The sequence below is a fragment of the Falco peregrinus genome, chromosome 9, assembly GCF_023634155.1.
Source record: "Falco peregrinus isolate bFalPer1 chromosome 9, bFalPer1.pri, whole genome shotgun sequence".
Taxonomy (NCBI): Eukaryota; Metazoa; Chordata; class Aves; order Falconiformes; family Falconidae; genus Falco; species Falco peregrinus.
This window is the reverse complement of record NC_073729.1, coordinates 17545061-17563131: the sequence shown is the minus strand read 5'-3', so window position 1 is coordinate 17563131 and position 18071 is coordinate 17545061. Positions and strand designations below refer to the sequence as shown.

Here is an 18071-nt window from a genome sequence, read left to right as displayed (position 1 = left end):
GTTTGAGCTGAAACTGAAAATTTGTGATGAGATGACACTAAGAATATATTTTTTAAAGGTAAGTTTTGTTAGGGCAGAATTTCAAAACCACATTGGTACCCTTTGCTTTGTTTTGCAGACAATATAAGAAAATTACATTTGAAAATTAAGGGGAATGTTTGTAGTGAAAAATTTAATGTTAAAATTACCCTGTAATTTTATTGCTTATGTTGTGAAAAGCTCTAGTAAGTCTTTTTGTTTGAGGGGTTTACATGTAATAAAATAGAGCTTTCATGCTTCTAACTATATCTTTACAGACTGAAATAGATTCAAGGGATATGTGACGAGTGAGGTATTTAAGAACAGGTAGGCACCAAACTAAGAGAAAGTCTGACTCTTCGACTTACGTTTTGTCATGTATATATGCCCTGTTAGTGTATGAAAATGGGTAAGCTGATGATGGAAAATAGCAATGTATAAAAAAAGTGGGAATTGTTCCCAGCTACGTGCATAGATCTTTAATAGCTAGATATCAGCCATGTTCCTGAGGAAAGGCTTCAGTGTCGGTCTGGAGTAGCCACCTGGTCGGTGTGGTTTGGAATATAAGTCAAAGTAGGTAATAACGGAAACCAGCAGGGAAACGGATCAAGATCAGAAAATTCAAGTTAAATAGCATCTAGAACTGATAATGTAAGAGTAAAGCAGTGTAATGCAGTGCAATTCTTGTAGTTAAGAAATAGGGAATGTAATTCATCTCTGTGAAGTGCATTTATCTGCAACACCGTGGAACATAAAAATCACAAGCAAATTGAAGTAAAAATAATGTGAAGCAATATCAGTACTTTATTGTAGCTTGAAATCATACAATAACAAAACTTAAAAGTGTTCTAAGAAAATGTTGTTTTTCTTCAGAAATATCTCCCTTTGAAAGAATTCCAAATCCTTTTTAATTGTCTCAAAGCGAATAACATCTACTTTGCCATAACACAAAATGTCAACATGTTCAAAATGCCGCTAGGAGATTGGTAGAAACACAGACAGCATAACGTTCTGAACAAAGGAAAGTAACAGCCTAACTTGGAACACTCTGACCCTCGCGCTCCATAAGGTATCTCTAACTAAATGGGACAGTATGCTGAGTCTTTAAAATTCCAGTCCGAAGTGTGGTAAATATTAGTTTAAGAAGCAATAATGTTCCATGAGAGCTTTTTGTCTTTTTACTGTAAAACAAGCATGAATCTTGTTTTATCACTGTACCTTTTTAAGCTATTCTAAGAATTTCTTAAGATACAAGCTCACAAGTTTTTCCTGCAAAGTGGAAAATATTAAATGCCCTAGGTCCTTAGCAATATGTGATCTTTAATGTTTTACTTGACAACTATCACTTGGTGGCATCAGCAGCAGTTGGAGTCTGTTGCATCCATTTCTTCTCATTCGCACTCCTTCTTTTCCACTTGGGTGAGGCCACCAAACCCAATTCCTTTGGGACCGAAATTTTTTGCATAGCAAACTGCAAAAGAAGGAGGGAGGTAAATGGTATTCTGAATGTTTTCATATAGAGGTAAATGACTTTTGGTTTTAGTACTACTACCAAATTTAAGGTAATGAAAGGAAGGAAATCTGAAATAATGTCTTTCCCAGAAGTGTCAACGGGTTCTAATACGGAAACTATTAAACAGCAGTCACATCTGACTGCTAAAGTTTAGCCTAGGATATAAAAACTTTGCATATTTTTCCCCTTAAGCAATATCTAAGAGTCGAGTCAAGTCTGTGAACTCTTTTGATCTGAGAACATCTGGATGTGTAATTTGGCATTAATGCGCTACCGTCTGCACTTCCAATGTAGTAAAGTGTTTTTTACTTTTACTGTCAAGAATTCGAATTAGGACCATGACCTTTGCAGATCTGTGTCTTTGTGGGTTTTTAATCATTTTTTTTCTTTACTGAGTGAGCTTGTGCAGGTACAAGAGTCTGCCCAGCAGGTATGGCCAGTGTCCCTGTTAAAAGGTCTGAGGACAGGTCTGAGAGAATGTCATATTTGTAGAAAAATGACAACTTCAAAATTTATATGTCAATAGTAGAAGATGCGATGTCAGCTTAGCTCTTTACTTTGCTTTTGGGAAGTTTTTAAAAAAAGATAAAATGAGTTTTCATGAAGTTGTTAAGCATGCCACAAGGTAAATCATGGTGGCAATACTAATTGTAGATGGACTCAGGCAGTTTCAGCTCATTACGATTCTTACCTTTACAATAGAGCTCTCCATCTTTGTCTGTAACGTTCGTGGATTCTAAGCTCTTTCCACAGATAGCACAGCGGAAGCACGTCTTATGCCAGGGCTGAGTAAAATTAAGACAATTTGTTGTATATTACAGAAAGCGTGCAGCTAGCAGGTACAAGAATCAATTGCTTTTTATGGCGTGAAAAGGTTTAGGCTGTTTTGTTGGTCTTACAGCTTTCATTTTTAGTCATTCTAGGTTAGTCTTTTTGGTTACTTTATGATCAAAAATCAAGACCTTACCTAGTGACTTTGTTATTAACGGAGGTGTAGTAAAAAGTGGGAGCTATAGATGTTACTCTTGTTTTGGCCACTTCTTTGATAGGCAGAGGTAATATTCTAGTAAGAGTTCCTAGAGCAGAGAGCTAGCATGTCATGTGAGAAAAGCTCTAGTCATGGGATCTCTGTAATATAGCTGCAATTGCCACTACAAATAAATGTTTAAATTATAGATATTCCCAGAGATGGTAGTAGAATAACAGTGGTAGAAGAGCCAGGCTGTACAGTAGCCAGGTGTTGTTCTTCAGACATCAACAAGACACAAAAAGTTGACGGTGGTTTATGAAAAACACATGGTTTTAAACCTGAAAGTATATTGGACTCTAGCAATTTGCTAATTCTTCCTCATGTTTTCTTCCTTGAGACTAGGAGTAAAAATTGAAAAGATCAAGGACTTACTAGCTATAGTTTATCAGCATTTTGAAAGTGTGTTTTGTTTCTAGATGCCGTAGTAACTACTTACTTTTCCTCCTCCCATGATCTTCTCTGCAGCATACACTGATTTGCCACAACGGGGACATTTATCCACATCTACCATCTTTTTGGCAAACTTTGAAGGATTACTTTGTGTAGAAGGATGAGCAGACTTTGGTGACCCCCTAAAACAGAAGTTTCCAGCGTTTTACAATAGAGCTTAAAATGTTGTCTTCATTTTAGAAGTACAATTCCATCATTTTTTGGTAAGGGATAAAGAATATTTAATTTATTGGTCTTTGACATGCAAAAGGAGGGGGGTGGTGGCAAGAGGTGATGCAAGTTTTCTGTTGAATTTTGTGTTGTGTCATTGAAAAGCTGATACTGTAACCGCCCATGTTACCTGGTTTGGGCTGAGAAAATGGAGCTGACAGCAGCCACATGCAGAAAAGATTATACTTAATGAAAAGTGAAAGTAAAAAAGAATTTTATTAAGAGGCAAGAGGGGAAATAAAAGCAAAAGACCTCTCTGTTCTTTGTAACTGGCTATCTGCTGGCATTCAGTGAGTGGAAAATACAAGTTAGATTTTGCATGCAGGTTTTTTTGTCAGTCACAGTAATGTTTGGACCAGGAACTGGGGTTCTTCACTGGCCTGGGCTCCAAAGCACATCAGAAAAGTAACTTTGCTTTGTGTTTCTGGACTTTGTGCTTTATGTCTTTGTGTTAGCTTTTCACGGAATGACTGCTGAATTACCAGATTGTTGAACTGCAACAGGTCATTAAATCTACGGGACATGACAATTTTTGATGCAGAACTCAGCCTGTAATGGATTCATATCTTACAAGGAGCTACAGTTAAATACATTATTTAAGCTTTTCTTTCCTGCACAGCACATTGGTTAATTGGTTTCCTTATAGTTATACCAGAAGAAAGTGGTGTTGATTTGGAAATGTGCAGCTTTGAGAATCATAGAAAAATACTATAAAAACGTACTGTCAGAGATAATTATGTGCTTTTGGAAGATGGTATCCCATTAGAATTCCTTTGTTCAAACATCTTGGTGTGTTTGTAAGTGTTACTTGAGCCACAGGGAGGATTTAGAAATGTTATTTCCCATATTGAGAGGAGAGTTAACAGTGTGTGGTAGTGTGATTATTTCTCTAATAGTAAAACCTAACTGTATTTTAGTCTCTTGGAGGAAAAAAAAATACTGTCACGTTCTATGGTGAATGTGACTTCGCAGTGCTACTAATGGCAAATTACAATTGCAGTGAATATTTATGTCTGTGGTGGCATATAAAGGCTGCTTCTGCAGAGTAATTGCCCATTGAAGGAGGAGATAATTTATAAAGAAGGCTTGAAGAGCGTGAACATCATTAAAAACTGGTAAATTACTGTGTCCACTGAAGGAAAGGTTGTAGGAAAGCCTGCAGTGCTGCTTATGCTGGATGTTGTTATGGAAACAGAGTAAAATATCTAGAATACCCTGCTAAGTGACAAGTAGTACCAGAAAAAAGTGCCGTCAGTGGGATTGAACTCACTGTTGCAGATTCAGGCCCAGATGGTCACCGGTATCAGTGCTTAGACATCCTGCCCCTTGTCCAAAGCCGATACCTTTGGGACCGTATTTCCTCCCATAACAAGTTTTGCAGTAGATTTCGGATTCGTGAGCTGCTACTGTGGTACTGTCCAGAGCTTTTCTGCAAGCCACTGAAAACAGGAAGAGAAAGGCACGTATCAACATTGGCGTTTTCAAATTTGAATTTACATGGCTGAGAATAATTACAATTAGTGTTTATTTTTTGTTTATCTTCACAGGAAAAAAAAAGGTGTTAGCCTGTAGTCAGTATAAAACTTCACTGGGCTGTTGCTAGAGTAGTTGTGAATGCACACACTACACACTGCTTTTGCCGTGGGCAATTATGGGCTTGTCAAGACAATTTGTCTAGATCTGCAAAGCTTAAGATGGATTTGAGATATCATTCTAAACTCCCAAACCTTAAAATAAGAAAAGAAAAGAAAAGAAAAAAAAAATAAAAAAGGAGGTTGCGGGGGTGATTGTATTGTGCATCTGCACCTTTCAAAATAGTCACTCTGAGTCTGTGGTGGCTCTCTCATGCCAGCCCATGCTATTTTAATGCATGTTTCCAAAAAGGGATGTAACATCCATACCATGTCCAGGCAGAGTCAAGCAGGACATGGGTTTTGTTATGTTTTTGTTTACGCTGTGGTGCAAGGTGAAGCTGTGATCCCCGTCAGCTGGTAGTTTCAGCTCTGTTAGACTTCCTCCAGAATATGGCAAGAATATGACTATAGCCGTACCAAAAATGGATGCCTCTTCCTAGTTGTGATCGTTATGGAGAAATACTGCTTGGCTCAGCTCACTAAGCAAGGTCTTGGAGACTTGTGGACAGAAGATGCTGTAGGAATACCTGACATTCATAATGGAATACGAGTAAAGATTCTCTACAGCACTGCTTTAAACCAAGCCTCAACTTGGAAGGACCAAAAGCTGATTAGTGCTCACAGCTGCTGCTTTGGGGATCTCAGTAAGCACGTATCCATGTTATGAGAAACACAAGCCATGCCTAGAGCTAACCAGCATTGCTGAGACCTGTCTCATGCATGGTTATTCTTATCTAGTGGCCATAGAAGCTAAACTGCGGCCTCCCCAGTTCTTCACTCATCTAAAACCTGGTCAGCGTTTAGAGGCTGAACTCTGTTACTGGTCCAGTGGATCTCTTTGCTGCTTATGCGTGGAAATTGGACGTTAATGAATGGGGAGAAAAAAACAATAGCTACACTTCTCATCTGCTTGGTGACTGTGTATGCTGCAGCATTTTGGGAACTCGGTGTGCAATAGCCCCCACCCCACCGAGGGAAGATGGAGCTTTAGTTTGGAGTGCCTAGAGAAAACCAGGGGCTTTGCAGTATGCTTAAAAATTAAAATTTCAATACTTCTGACAAATTGTTCACTGTTTCAACAGTGGTTGATAGAGAAAAAGAAAATGGCAAAAAGTTTCTCTCCAGCTTCCTTTGAAGAAGTGCATGTCCCACAGCAGGCATTCCAGTCATGGATGGGCTGTTGGTAGCTTGGACAATAAAGTTGCTTAGCTCATGTAAGCAACAGAAACCTGTGAAATACAGAACTATTGAAAGCCGCTGGAAGTTCAAGCCGTAGAATAGCTGACTGACTGTTTGGTTGGTCCCTTTCCCCCCATGTTTAACTGTCCTGCTGTGACTCTAAAATTCATCCACATCAGGAAATTTAAGCTGATACTGGAACCTCTGCAGCTTCAATGCTGCCACTGCGCTGCGTAGAGGGAAAATAATTCACAAGGACCTTTATGGTTAATAGAAATAAAACACGGGGCTTCTGTGTACGCGTGAACCTGATCTCCCAGTGCTACCGTCTCTTCTGCTTTGAGATGATAATTATGTTTGCTAAGGGAGTTAAGGGATGATGGAAACTCTAGCAGTAGCTAAAGTGCTTCTATTTCTGGCACCTTAGGGATAGAGTATCAATTCACCGCAACAGATGGAGCAAAAGCCCTTGAAGTGCTATTGTTGAAATAACTTTGAGACCCGTCATCTGCCAACAGATACTGCTCGCCAGCCGGTACTAAGAAGTTTCAGGTCGATGGCGTGAGATCCTGCCAAATGTCCGTCACAGCTGTGGTTTAAGTAAGAGCTGATGGGGGAACAAGGTAGGTAAAAACAGCAGTCTGCGTGGGAAGGAGGGCTTGTTGGGAAGGAGTTTCTTTCCCATGTTTGTAGGGAAGAACTGTGGATTGGAGCGTGTGTGATTTATAGTGTAGCTTGTCTGATCCTTACTGTGTAAACAGGTTGGTTTGAATTGGTTAGAATTTGGCCAAATTGAACTTTTTGGTCTCAAGATACTGGTGTGTTCTGTCTGGTCAAATATAATGTAAAATATAAAACGTATTTTGAATATATTTAATACCAAGATACATAAAAGCTCAGCTAAATAGGTTAACTCTTTCTGTACCTGAGATTAGGTTGAGGAGCATTGGTTTTCTTCTGCTGAGAAACTGAATCCTATAATTGGTTCATTGAAAAGCCCATGAACATGATACTGAGTTGCCCAGAGCTGCTGATGAGTGTGTGTGAATCATGGGATAAGTAAAGCCATTTAACACTCCTCATATGCCAACCGGGCTTAGATGCATCATTAGTTTTTGACCTTAAACATACTTCTGCTGGGAATACTTTTTTTAGTATCTAACTTATTAATAATTCAATTCAGACTTAGGACTCTGAGGAGCAAATAAAATAAAATAAACCAAACCCCACCCCCACCCACCCACCCCAAACCCCAACCTATTGACGAAAATCAAACAAAAAATCCAAACCACAAAAACCCGAAACAGTTGGCAAAGTTAATGGATGGACGTTGGTTATCACGAATGGCTAAAAATAAAAAATCAGTTACGCTATGAATGAAGCTTAAACTTGTTCAGGTATTAGGTAGGAGAGAAATATTATTAACTATGCCTTATTAGGACAGCTGTTTATTTTTGTTAGACGCTGGAGAGTCTACTAATTTGTCATCTTCTGCTGTTTAATTTTCTAGCATTTGATAAAGCACAAGTGTCAGTGAAAGCTTTTCTCAGTTACCACGTTCGTGCCCCTCTCCCTGTAGCTCTCTGACACTTAGTATTAACTGTTATAGGCAGCACAAAGAAGCAATGACAAGTCTGTGGTTTTCACAAAACTGAGATTTTCGTCGTTCTTGAAGAATTGGCTGAAGGTTGTCCATTACATTTTTTTGTGGGAATTCTTCCTTACTCAGTCTGTTAGACATCGCTTGCAGGGCCCTGGGAGAAAGGCAAAGATGACTCAAGGAAGTTATTTGGACTGATTCCGCTTAGTAGTGTGCCGTGTCATCAAAACATGTAGTATCAGTCTCATGCCTCCAAACAAGCATTCTTTGTCCGTCCAGGAGAGGAGGAGGAAAAATTGCATTCGGTGGCTTCTAAGCTGTCATGTTGGAATTCATACTGCAAAGGTACTAAATCTCAAGTGTTGTCTGCAAAATAAACTATTTAGCTATCTTTAGTTCTTATCAAATTGTTTACTCTCTCCACAGAAGGTGAACAGAGCTGAGCTGATACCTCCTCTCTAATTTTTCAAATGTTGGCTCATCTGCAGGGAGAGGAAAATTCCTGGACGCTGTCTGCCAAACACTGCAGAGGTGGTGGGGTGAAAAAGGGAAATGGGACTGTATGAAATATGGGGAAGGAGGAGACGCAGGTGTCTGTAGGGTGTTGGCAGGAGATTTTGATGACACCAGGGTAATGTCTTTCAGCTTTCCTGTGTGAAATGAATTAATGCGGGGATTCACCATAAAAGTAATCATCTCCTATAATATCCCATATTATCTCATATACTTCTGTCCTGTCAGTGCCGTTTGTTTAGTTCTTCTAGACTTTCTAACCTGAACCAAACCTATAGCATGCTCTGCTGTGGACAGAAGGTAGTATTTTTTGGAGATATGTGATTCTGCAGCACTCTAGTGTCCCTGACAAAAAAATCATCCAAGGCACGTTTGGAAAAAGAAAAGTCAGGAGCCTGAGAGGCAGACTGCTAGAAAGGGCTGGAAAACTGGCCTTGATTATTAAGGGCCGCTATGGAGCACCACAGTGGCATTTCAGAAAACTGGTGGCTGCTCTGAAAACAGATGCCATCATTTTCCATCCTTCCATTGCTAAGAGGATGGGAAATAGGTTTCATCTTTATGTTACTAGAGAGCGCCAGACCAGAACGCGTTTTGCTGTGCTGTACTTCAAGTAGGATGATCAACATGTGATGCCCTCTATTCAAACTTCCCCACAAGTAAGAGGCATAAGCTTTAACAAAACTTCTCCTTTGCAAAATTCAGTCTGATGCTCGTTGCTTCTACCATGCTGGATGTTGCTTAGGGTGTTTAAAAACCTGCTGTAGGCGTCCCATGAGCAAACGTGATGAACTGGGGCAATGGAAGCGCCTTTATTGCATGCAGAGTAATGCAAAAGTGAATTTACTAGCTTTGATGGAAAACGTATACAGAGCTATGGGAATTCTTTGAAGTTAAAAGAGTGTAGCCCAGCTTACTGCAGAGGAAGCACGTCTTGTGGAAACTCCTTCCATTGCACTGGATTTCCTCAGCGTGGTACACGGTCTTTTCACAGGCACCACATTTGGCTCCACCTCCCCAGTTTGGCATCCTTATATCTGAAGGGCAACCTGGCAAATCAGATTATAAAAATAAATACAACAACAGAAGTGAGTTATTTTAAACAGAAAAACTTGATTTTTATTTTCTTTTAAATTATTGGGTTTTCCCCATCTCCAGTCAACTGCTATTGCATCCCTGCAATATACTAAGTACCTGTGCGGTAGCAGGAACATACGCGACCCATGGGTGAGGGTGCTAGCCTGGTGCTTCAGGGAGCAGGGGCAGTCTAAATCCTATGTTGTGCAACCCTCCTTTGTAAATAAGGATGTTCCTTAGCTCATGATGGTAAACACATGAAATGACTGTGAGGTGTTTCAGTGAAAAGGTGCCAGGATCACTGAAACCTCTTCTGGAGAAGTGGATCTAGGATTTATTTTCTGACAAATGGTAATTTTCTTTCAATCCTGCCCTCCCCTGTATTCCACCGTAGCCTTTGCCCCTCAGCTTTTGCTTTATGTGTGTTGGTCTGGTTTTGGTGAGGCGGTTTTTAATGGAGACCAACAAACACTTTGAAGCTTTACTGGACTTCAAGCAAAAGCGTGGACAGTATTTGGCATTAAGTTTTCTACAGGGCAGTATTCTACCTAGACCCTCTGTTAAGAGACAGCATATACTGCTATCCGTACCTCTCCAAAGCAAGTGCTAGGTCATCCACTGCCACATGAGCTTGTATAAAGGCAATTTTCTGCGGCAGTATGATATTATTTTATACAACTCATACTTGCTTAATTCCACCTTGAAGTTTAACACATAAAATGTTATTTCAGAGGACACTTTAATAGAAACAAGTTGTTTGTTGCTTTTCTGAATTCCTTATAAAAGAGCTGCAAGTTCACTGTGCTGCACAGCTGTTACAAAGTAGTAACAGATAGCTTCCTAAGGTGCTTGAGGTGTGTTTTAATTTGTCAGTTGCTTTTAAAATCTAAACATCAGAGAAAAAAGAGTAGTGGTTACTGTTCTAGTTCTTGCTATTCCAGTGAGTGTTGAGGTGACTTGCCCAAGGTCACACAGGAGGGCAGTGTCGGAGCCAGGAGCCCAGCTTTGGTCGCCTGACGGCAGGCTGGGTAAGTGCTTTTCCTGATGATTGTGCTATCATGCATCTGAAACAACCCCAACCTATGGTTTGCCCTTCTGTTTTCTTGTTTGAGTCATCGTTTCTGGAAAGACTGGGACGTCATCTTGTCATCTGCACACCGTATTATCAGGTTGTTCCAAGCTCCTGGCACCAGCCTTCCTTCTCCTTCTTGGAAAACCAGTCACCTTCTTATTATAGTTCTTTCAAAGCCTGGTTGTGCTATTTGTGTTTGATTAAATTCACAATAAGATATTCTTAACTAAGAAAAGAATTTTGAACGCTCAATCAGGCCTGCTACTGGAGAATTTTCTTCTGAGGTTGAGAGGCAGAGGGGAGTTTCCACAGCAGTGATGGAATGTAGCTGGTCTTTGCAATGGCTTGTATTTTAGACTAACATTTTACTATGTCTGTAGTAAATGTCCTGTGTTTATCATCATCTCAGTGATGTTTGTATTGATACTCTATCTTCCAAATTTCAGAATGAAATGAACAATTTCTACATGCCAGCTCTGCAGGCTGAACCTGAAGCTGGAGGGAATTCTTTCCGGCAGCTAACACTAAAAATCATGCAGTGGTGTAAGAGACGTGTGTGTTGAGCAAAAGGAAGGTACTGTAGGAGTCTGTGCACACACTGAAGCCATAGCACTGAAGACGTAGCAACATGGGCACGTTTTACAATCAGTGTTTGGTAACGATGCAGATACCAGCATATCCAAACATCTCTGCTTTAGTACTGCAGTTACTAGTATATCCTTAACCATGTATAATGGTTATATGTAAGTCACTGTTGTGACTGTTACCTGTGGTAGACAGCATACCCATTAGCCTCATGCGAGATCCAGTCTCCCCTTCTCTCTGTGAGACTGATTTATGCTCAGCTGAACAACCTTCCCAGCTCAGGCAACCTCGTCCTCTGCTGTCGTACAGCAACAGCATCATTTATCTCTTTCACACCCTATCAGTTCTCTTGGGAGGCTGTTCACGAGCCGAACTGCTCTGACAGTTAGAGAACAGTAATGATGCAACAATGAAAGAAAATTCAGCTTGCCTCTAGCTCTGTTTATCTGTTATGTAATGAGTAAAAAGCATAAATCTGATGTTGCTGAAATAAACAAAAATAATTGCACACAGGGAACATACTATGAATTTGGCCCCTTCTTACTTAGTGAAGGCGTTACTGAACAGCACTGTTAAAGAAAAGAAATTAAAAATCTTTTTTCCCTTTCTTTTGAATGGAAGATAAAGGAACAGAGAGAAATGTTTCACATGGGTAAAATCTAATGGTCTCATTGCACCATTCTATATTTTCTCCTATTTTTAATGTACTTTTGTATTGGTGCCTTTTTTTTCTTTTGTAAAAATAGTTCAAGTAAAGCTTCAAACATTTTAAGAGAAGGAAGAGCAGTGGGAGATAAAAATTAGTTTTGTGACAGTTCCTTGAAAATGAAAATGAGTTTTTTGTGTTCATAGTGTTCCCTTTCAAATCAAGTTTCCAGTCAAACCCATTCCCAGCGGGAGCAGCACTGATGGCTGCCTGGGACGAGAGTGGTTTGGAGCTGCAGTCTATGTAAAACTGCCTCTGCTGGTTTAGTTCCCCTGAAAGGCACACCAAGCATCTCAGTCTGTGGCGACAGGATGCTTGTTGGAAAGTAGCTGTAATTACATCAGTAGCTGAAGGGGGAAAAAAATAATCTCTGAAAAAGTCTGATAATGCGTGATAGTAAACCTTGTGCTGTTGCGGGCTGTGGTTAGAGCTCTTAAAAGAACCATTGCTCCTGAGGCTAATTATAGTAACGTGACTGGGCATGCATACACATTTTCCATGTTTTTTTGGCATCACCTGATGGGAAGCTGTCACAGTATAAACATTCCCATAAGGATAGCGGCGTAAGAAGGGCAGCGTATGCTGCGGTGGTGCACTGGCTGGCTGGACAGCTGGGTGAGGTACCAGGGCAAGCCTTGCTCTTCGTGTCCTTGCTTTGTTCATCTCTCAGAGCACGGACCTGCAGCCATCCCTGAGGGTGCTGCCTGTGCAGCAGGTGTTACTGTGACCAAGTGAATTCCACAGGGTATACGGATTCATAGTTTTTTACTCATCTAAATGATAAGGGTGGGTAAAGCTCCATCCTTACAATGTGCAAATAGAACTCTGTCTGCTATTTGTCATAAGAAAACAAATGCACCCAAAGCCTTCATTTCACTTAATTTCATTGGGTGTCAGTGTCTCAATCCCCCTGAAATTTCCTGAACTTTGTCATCTGAATCTGGTTCACTTGCAGTGACTGCTAACCACATGGTATGTGTTACATGTTGGTGATCTAGTGGGAAGTCGAGTGGGCTCATTCTAAACGTATTGAACATGTGACAGAGAAACTTCTGAGGGTGAGTGCTGCGGCACGTTGGCAGGCGCTGCCAGTACTGTTAAGCCGGAGGAGTGTTCTTGGACTTGCTCTGATGGCATTTAGCAGCTTGTATCGTTCCACTTCAAAATGCAGCTACTATATGGAGTAGAATTGATACTCGTGAGATGTGCAGCCAAGGATACGTGCTTCTCGTTATTTGGAGCTTGTAGCACTACTATGTAGGCTAGCCTGGCACCAGGGAAGCCTTTGAAGTGTTTCTCTGCCCTGCACAGGCATGAAAAAATGTGAGCTGTCTTTTGCTGGGTTGTTAGTCATACTGCACAAATCTGGATGTCACATAACTGCTGCGGTGCGTGTCTTGCTCTGATCGGAGTGCTATTGATAAGAATATAATCCAAAAATGTATTTAGATCCATCGATCTGAGTGGGAAGTGGATGCAGTGCTGACCCAATGAAGCTGTGCAGAGGAGTGCAAGGCAGCGTGGCGCAGGTGAGAAAGGTGTTGAAAGTAATTCTGGTGCTTCCCTGTTAAACACGAGGGTTTGCCTTCTAAATGCTTAGACGTTTGTTAGTCCAGACCTTGGGTCATATCTGAGCGGACTGCAGAAGCTGTGTATGGTGTGGCTGGGAGGATTGTCTCAGGGTGCCGCATGTGCTACAGGATGGCTCTGAAGGGCATAAGTGGGATTGGAAATGTCGGCCTTCATGACCACTGGTGGTAAAAATGCTGAATCAGGACTGATGGATAGGACGTGCCTTGCTTCTCTCTCTTTTTTTCATTCCCAGCTAGCTGTTTGGTCTAGGCTCGGTTAAAAGTATAAGAATACAGATTCCTTACCTAACAAATAAATGCTAATAATATGAAGTTAAATCACTGTCTACGTTGAAATGCAAGTATCAAGGCTACAGTTGAAATTCTTTTCCCAGCTGAAGTCTGTGGGAAATGCCAACGCAGCCAGGACTTCATTCCAGTATCTAATCACAGCTCCGCTGCTGACCTGTCCTGTGACCACCAGTGACTCATTTGACTGTCCTTAGTGTTACTCACCTCACCAGCACCATGGTGGTAACAATAGAGAGCTTTCTTTATAAAAGTTGCAATAAACCACTGCTATAATTTTTCTTCTTTCTCTGCAACTAATGCTCGAGACGGTTAGGTTATATCTCGCTGTGTCTGCGGGGTAAAGCAGAATTTGTGCCCCTGGGTCTCAAAATGCCTGAAGGTGTTTTTGTCAAAATCCAACTCGCTGCAGAAAGCGTTCTCTCTTGGCAGAATAGACTCACACAGAGAAAACGTTTTTGTTTGAAGATTGGGCTCATTTAATGAAGGTGCAATATTGTTACATATTTATAATCGTATTTCTTATGTTCCGATGCATTCAATAGACTATTGATGTGGGTAAATTTAAAGCTTATTAGTTAGCATCACACATTTAGCCCCCGCCACCATCTCATAATGATTAGCGTTTTCCCTTTCTTTCTGCAGTAAACTGACACAGATCAAGGATGGGAATTTCCACACTGACATGGGGAAGTAAATACTGATTTTTCATTGACAGTGGTCATGCTAAGTTACACAAGCCCACTTGAAACAAAAGATTTTAAGTGACTTGATATGATGTGCAGAGGTGATTGAAAACCCCAGAGCCCTGTGTCCGAGTCCTTTGCTTTTTTCTCTGTCCTTCTAAATTATCTATTATTTCCTAGTATAGTAATGCCACAATTCTTTTAAAACTTCCTTGCTGCACCCTTTTGCAGAAATTTAAGATCGCACCTCCAAAAGATGTGATATCCTGATGCTAGAACAAGGTACTTAGTTCTGACTTAACAAAACCACGACCCCCCAGCTACTTGCACACACTCCCTCAGTGTTCAGTTCGATTCTTGTGGCTGTGGGGAACTGCACCCTGCTGTACAAATGACCTGTTCCTTTTTCCAGACCTAATCCTGAGCTATCAACTTTCACTTTTCCTTCCATAAGATCCTTCTCTAAATCCTTATCTGTGCACTGAGTCTTTTAAGTGCTGAGCAAAACTGTGATGGGCTGTGAAATGGTACTGTGATGACTGAGATCAGACACAGAATTATTTAGTCTATGTACCAGGTTTTATTCTTTGAAATAACTTTGCCTTTAGGTAGAAAACTTTTCAAAGTAAATATATATTTATTTTTTTTTTTAGTTATTGGGCCTTTTCTGGAAACTTGACCAATGGTGCTGTCTTGTAATGATGGAGTGATAGACATGTGAATTCTTTCATCCTGCATTGTTGTCTAGCCATTTTCTGTCAAGTCTGCATAGAACTTTTTTCTCATTTGATATAAAACCAGTTGGTCGCTGACATTAAATATTTTGAGGATTTGGGGGGGGGTTGCTTTTTGGATTTTTTTATTTTATTTCTAGAATACTATCATCTGAGAAAGTATAAAAGCCCATAAATTCATATGCTTAGAAATTTGTGTGTAAAAAGACAGACGTTTTGTGGACAATATAATTCTGTAGCTTTGTAACAAAATTTTTTAATAGACTTTGAAACTTTTGTTATCTAGTCTTGTATGTAGTCAAAATGTATATCATTACCAAGGAACCCCACAACCCTGATCTGGTCACCCTGGTATCTACTCAACAGGCTGAGAAGCCCAGAAGAATCTCTCTTATCAGTTGGCTACTCCAAACCTAAAATATTGCTCTAAGCTCAGTTTGACTTGCATTGCTACACTATAGCTATACATTTTAATTTGTCAAGCAACAAGCTTTTACAAGTTTCTACCACCTGTTGGGAGAAAAAAAAATAAAAAATAGGCAAACGTTTATATCGGACAGTCCTGGCAGAACCCGGTGCACGCTACTTACCGGAGTCGCTTGATGCTTCCCCCTGCCTCCTTGGGCCTGAAGGGCTGCACCGTGAGGGATTCCTGCGCTCTTTAAATGCAGCGGCCACCGCCGTCGGCCCTATAAGCTGGGAGGGGAGGGGAATGAGGGAGAGTTTCAGGGATCTGAGCAATGCCACTGCTATCGCCAAGCTGAAAATAGCCTCTGACAAAAGCCTGGCATTTTGTTCCCTTATGTCCACTTGTGAGTAGGTGGACAACAATGCAGCCCCTCGGTTATACCTCGGGGCGTTCTGAACGGCAGCCCAACAGATCCCGAATAAAGACTGAAGTTTTATAGTTGCCACTGCATTGTATAAATGTGAAGGCGTAAAATAATGGTTCCTGAAATGAGGATTTAGCCATAAATGGCCATATTGTCACAAGGAATTTACAAAAATAATTATTAAAAAAAAAAATAAAATCCAAACCTGTTTGTAGGAACCTTTGGAACTCAACAGTTTTAAATCAGAATTTCATTCTGTAGTTCATGATTTGATAGATAGAACTGGTTTTTCTTTTAGGGTACAGAGAATTACGCTTTTCGCTCTAATCTTTCAATTTTTTCCTGGTTTAGGCATTAAGATGGCTGATTAATATGGCTAATGTTCAGCATGTCTAGTCATCGTGGTTATATTTGCCATGCCCAGCTGAGCCCCTTGGAAATGGATGCTGCTGCAGAGATGTTAGATGTGTGGACAATAAGGTATGAAGCACTTAAAGTTCACTTTTTACAGGGTTTTATTTTAAGTGCTTTAAAGATTTAGAAGCTAATTCTCATTTTCTAAAGGGATGCCTGAATTTAGCAACTTTGTTCAGTATCGTGGGCTTTGCTGTGTGTGAGAGGGCCAGGCCCTTGCAGTTTGGGGGTTAAACACCAGAAGCTGAGTGTCTCAACTCTGGGACTTTCACAGGAGCGTAAGGAAATTGGAGCCAAATCCATGTCAGATTTTAGGATTTCAGGGGTCCATTTGCTGAGGGTACTTTGAAAATCCTTAGGGGCCCACAGATCCCTTAGCTGTTGAGTCCAGCCAAGATTTTATAATGCAGAGATGGGTCCTTGATGTAAAGTTGAAGTGCTATTTTTAATTTTTTTCCTGAGTGGGAGAGCTGGGCTCCATCTCTTCTTGGCCATTCTCCCTGGATAGTTAATGCAGCTCTACTGCCTGTGTCACATCGGGGTCAAGGCAGAGGTGATGGGGCAATGTGCGTGGTTAATGCAGAGGTGACAGAGCAACGTACATGGTATGAACGTTTCTTGTAAGGTGCAAGCAGGGAGGGGCTGGGGCAGGCCTGAGCTCGCTGCTGGAGTACGCAGAAAGCACCAAGAAGCTTGGAACCACTTGGTGTTTGTGCCCTTGGTGATTTATGTTAGGGCCCTTGACACTGGAGAGAGCTGAATCTTCTTTAATCTTCACTCATGTCATGTAGATCATGTACTTGCATGGATTTGCACTACAACCAACTGCAGGGAAAACTGTGGAGAAAGATTTTTGCCCCAAAATGCCAGTGTTTTCCTTCTGAGTTTGTCAAAGAATTTAAGGGGAAAAGGCAAGGAACGAGCTTCAGTTTCCTGGCATTGGTGCTGCCTCCTTCCTGTGCTTCTGTGTGATCCTGGGTGCTGCGTGCCCCTGGAAGGACGCAAGTCCTGGTGAGAGGCTCTTTACAGTGCGAAGGAGCAGTCGGACCCGTAAGGGTTAGCTGGCATTTCATATATGCCCCGGTCCACCGTGCTTCTTGGGAGCAGAGATGGGAAGAACAGACTTGAAATATGCAACTGGAGCGTACTGGAGCACAGACATGCGTGAATTTTTATATTCCTGGTGGAGTGAGAGTGTAGTGTTTTCTGTAAATCAATCGTAGGGATTAAAAAACACTGCTCAGAGAGCTGGAACACAGCATATCAAAAGCAGAGTGAGCCTGAGGATCAGAGGGACTTTGCTGGAGCTTGGCAATGGAGCGCGTTGGTACTCGGGTCACGTTTGTGGGTAGCTGGGGAGAGCAGCGAGCTCAGAGAGAAATGTGGGTCTTCAGGGGAATAGGGTACTGTGGGCAGAGAAGCGGCAGCTTTGCAGCCTGCAAAACGAACAAGAAGAAAGTAAAGTGCTACGTGTTAGAGTCTGTGTGAAAAAGCCACTGTATTTTGACAGGAGCTGAGGGCCACCAGGCAGTAAGTCAGAACGCATGTTCTGCTTTTCAGAATGGAGCCCAATTGGTGAGAAGGCCGTTTCCCCAAGCCTAATTACTATAGTTTCTTATTCTGTCAAGTGTGCTGTCCAAAAAAGGAAAGGTTTGTGATTTTTTTTTGCTTTGAGCAAGGCAAATTTCTATAAAACTTTGCCTTTATACTTCTCACATGAAATTGATAGTAGGTGTAAGATCAATCAATTACCACTTTGGAGGAGAAAATGAAAGTATCTACTCCCTGCTGCAGTGAGAATTCCTCCATTTCCCAGCTTTTATTCTTCTCTCCCACTCATGCAGGAGTATTTCAATAGTGATCCCATTCTGTCAGGTGTATTTTGTATTATAATTTTGCATTATTAAAGAGCAAGCCTGTTAGTTTTACTGTGCTGG

General features: G+C 41.0%; 1 protein-coding gene across 1 annotated transcript; it reads right to left on the bottom strand.

Moving 5' to 3' along the window:
- Window positions 1-84: 84 nt before the first annotated feature.
- CSRP3 (cysteine and glycine rich protein 3) lies at window positions 85-15557 on the bottom strand. Its single transcript, XM_013301510.3, has 6 exons — window positions 15478-15557; window positions 9065-9196; window positions 4492-4660; window positions 2998-3133; window positions 2223-2316; window positions 85-1489 (listed from the first exon to the last, which is right to left on the bottom strand). Exons 2-6 carry the CDS (start codon window positions 9174-9176, stop codon window positions 1410-1412), a joined length of 591 nt encoding a protein of 196 aa, XP_013156964.1. The 5' UTR covers window positions 9177-9196; window positions 15478-15557; the 3' UTR covers window positions 85-1409.
- Window positions 15558-18071: the final 2514 nt, after the last annotated feature.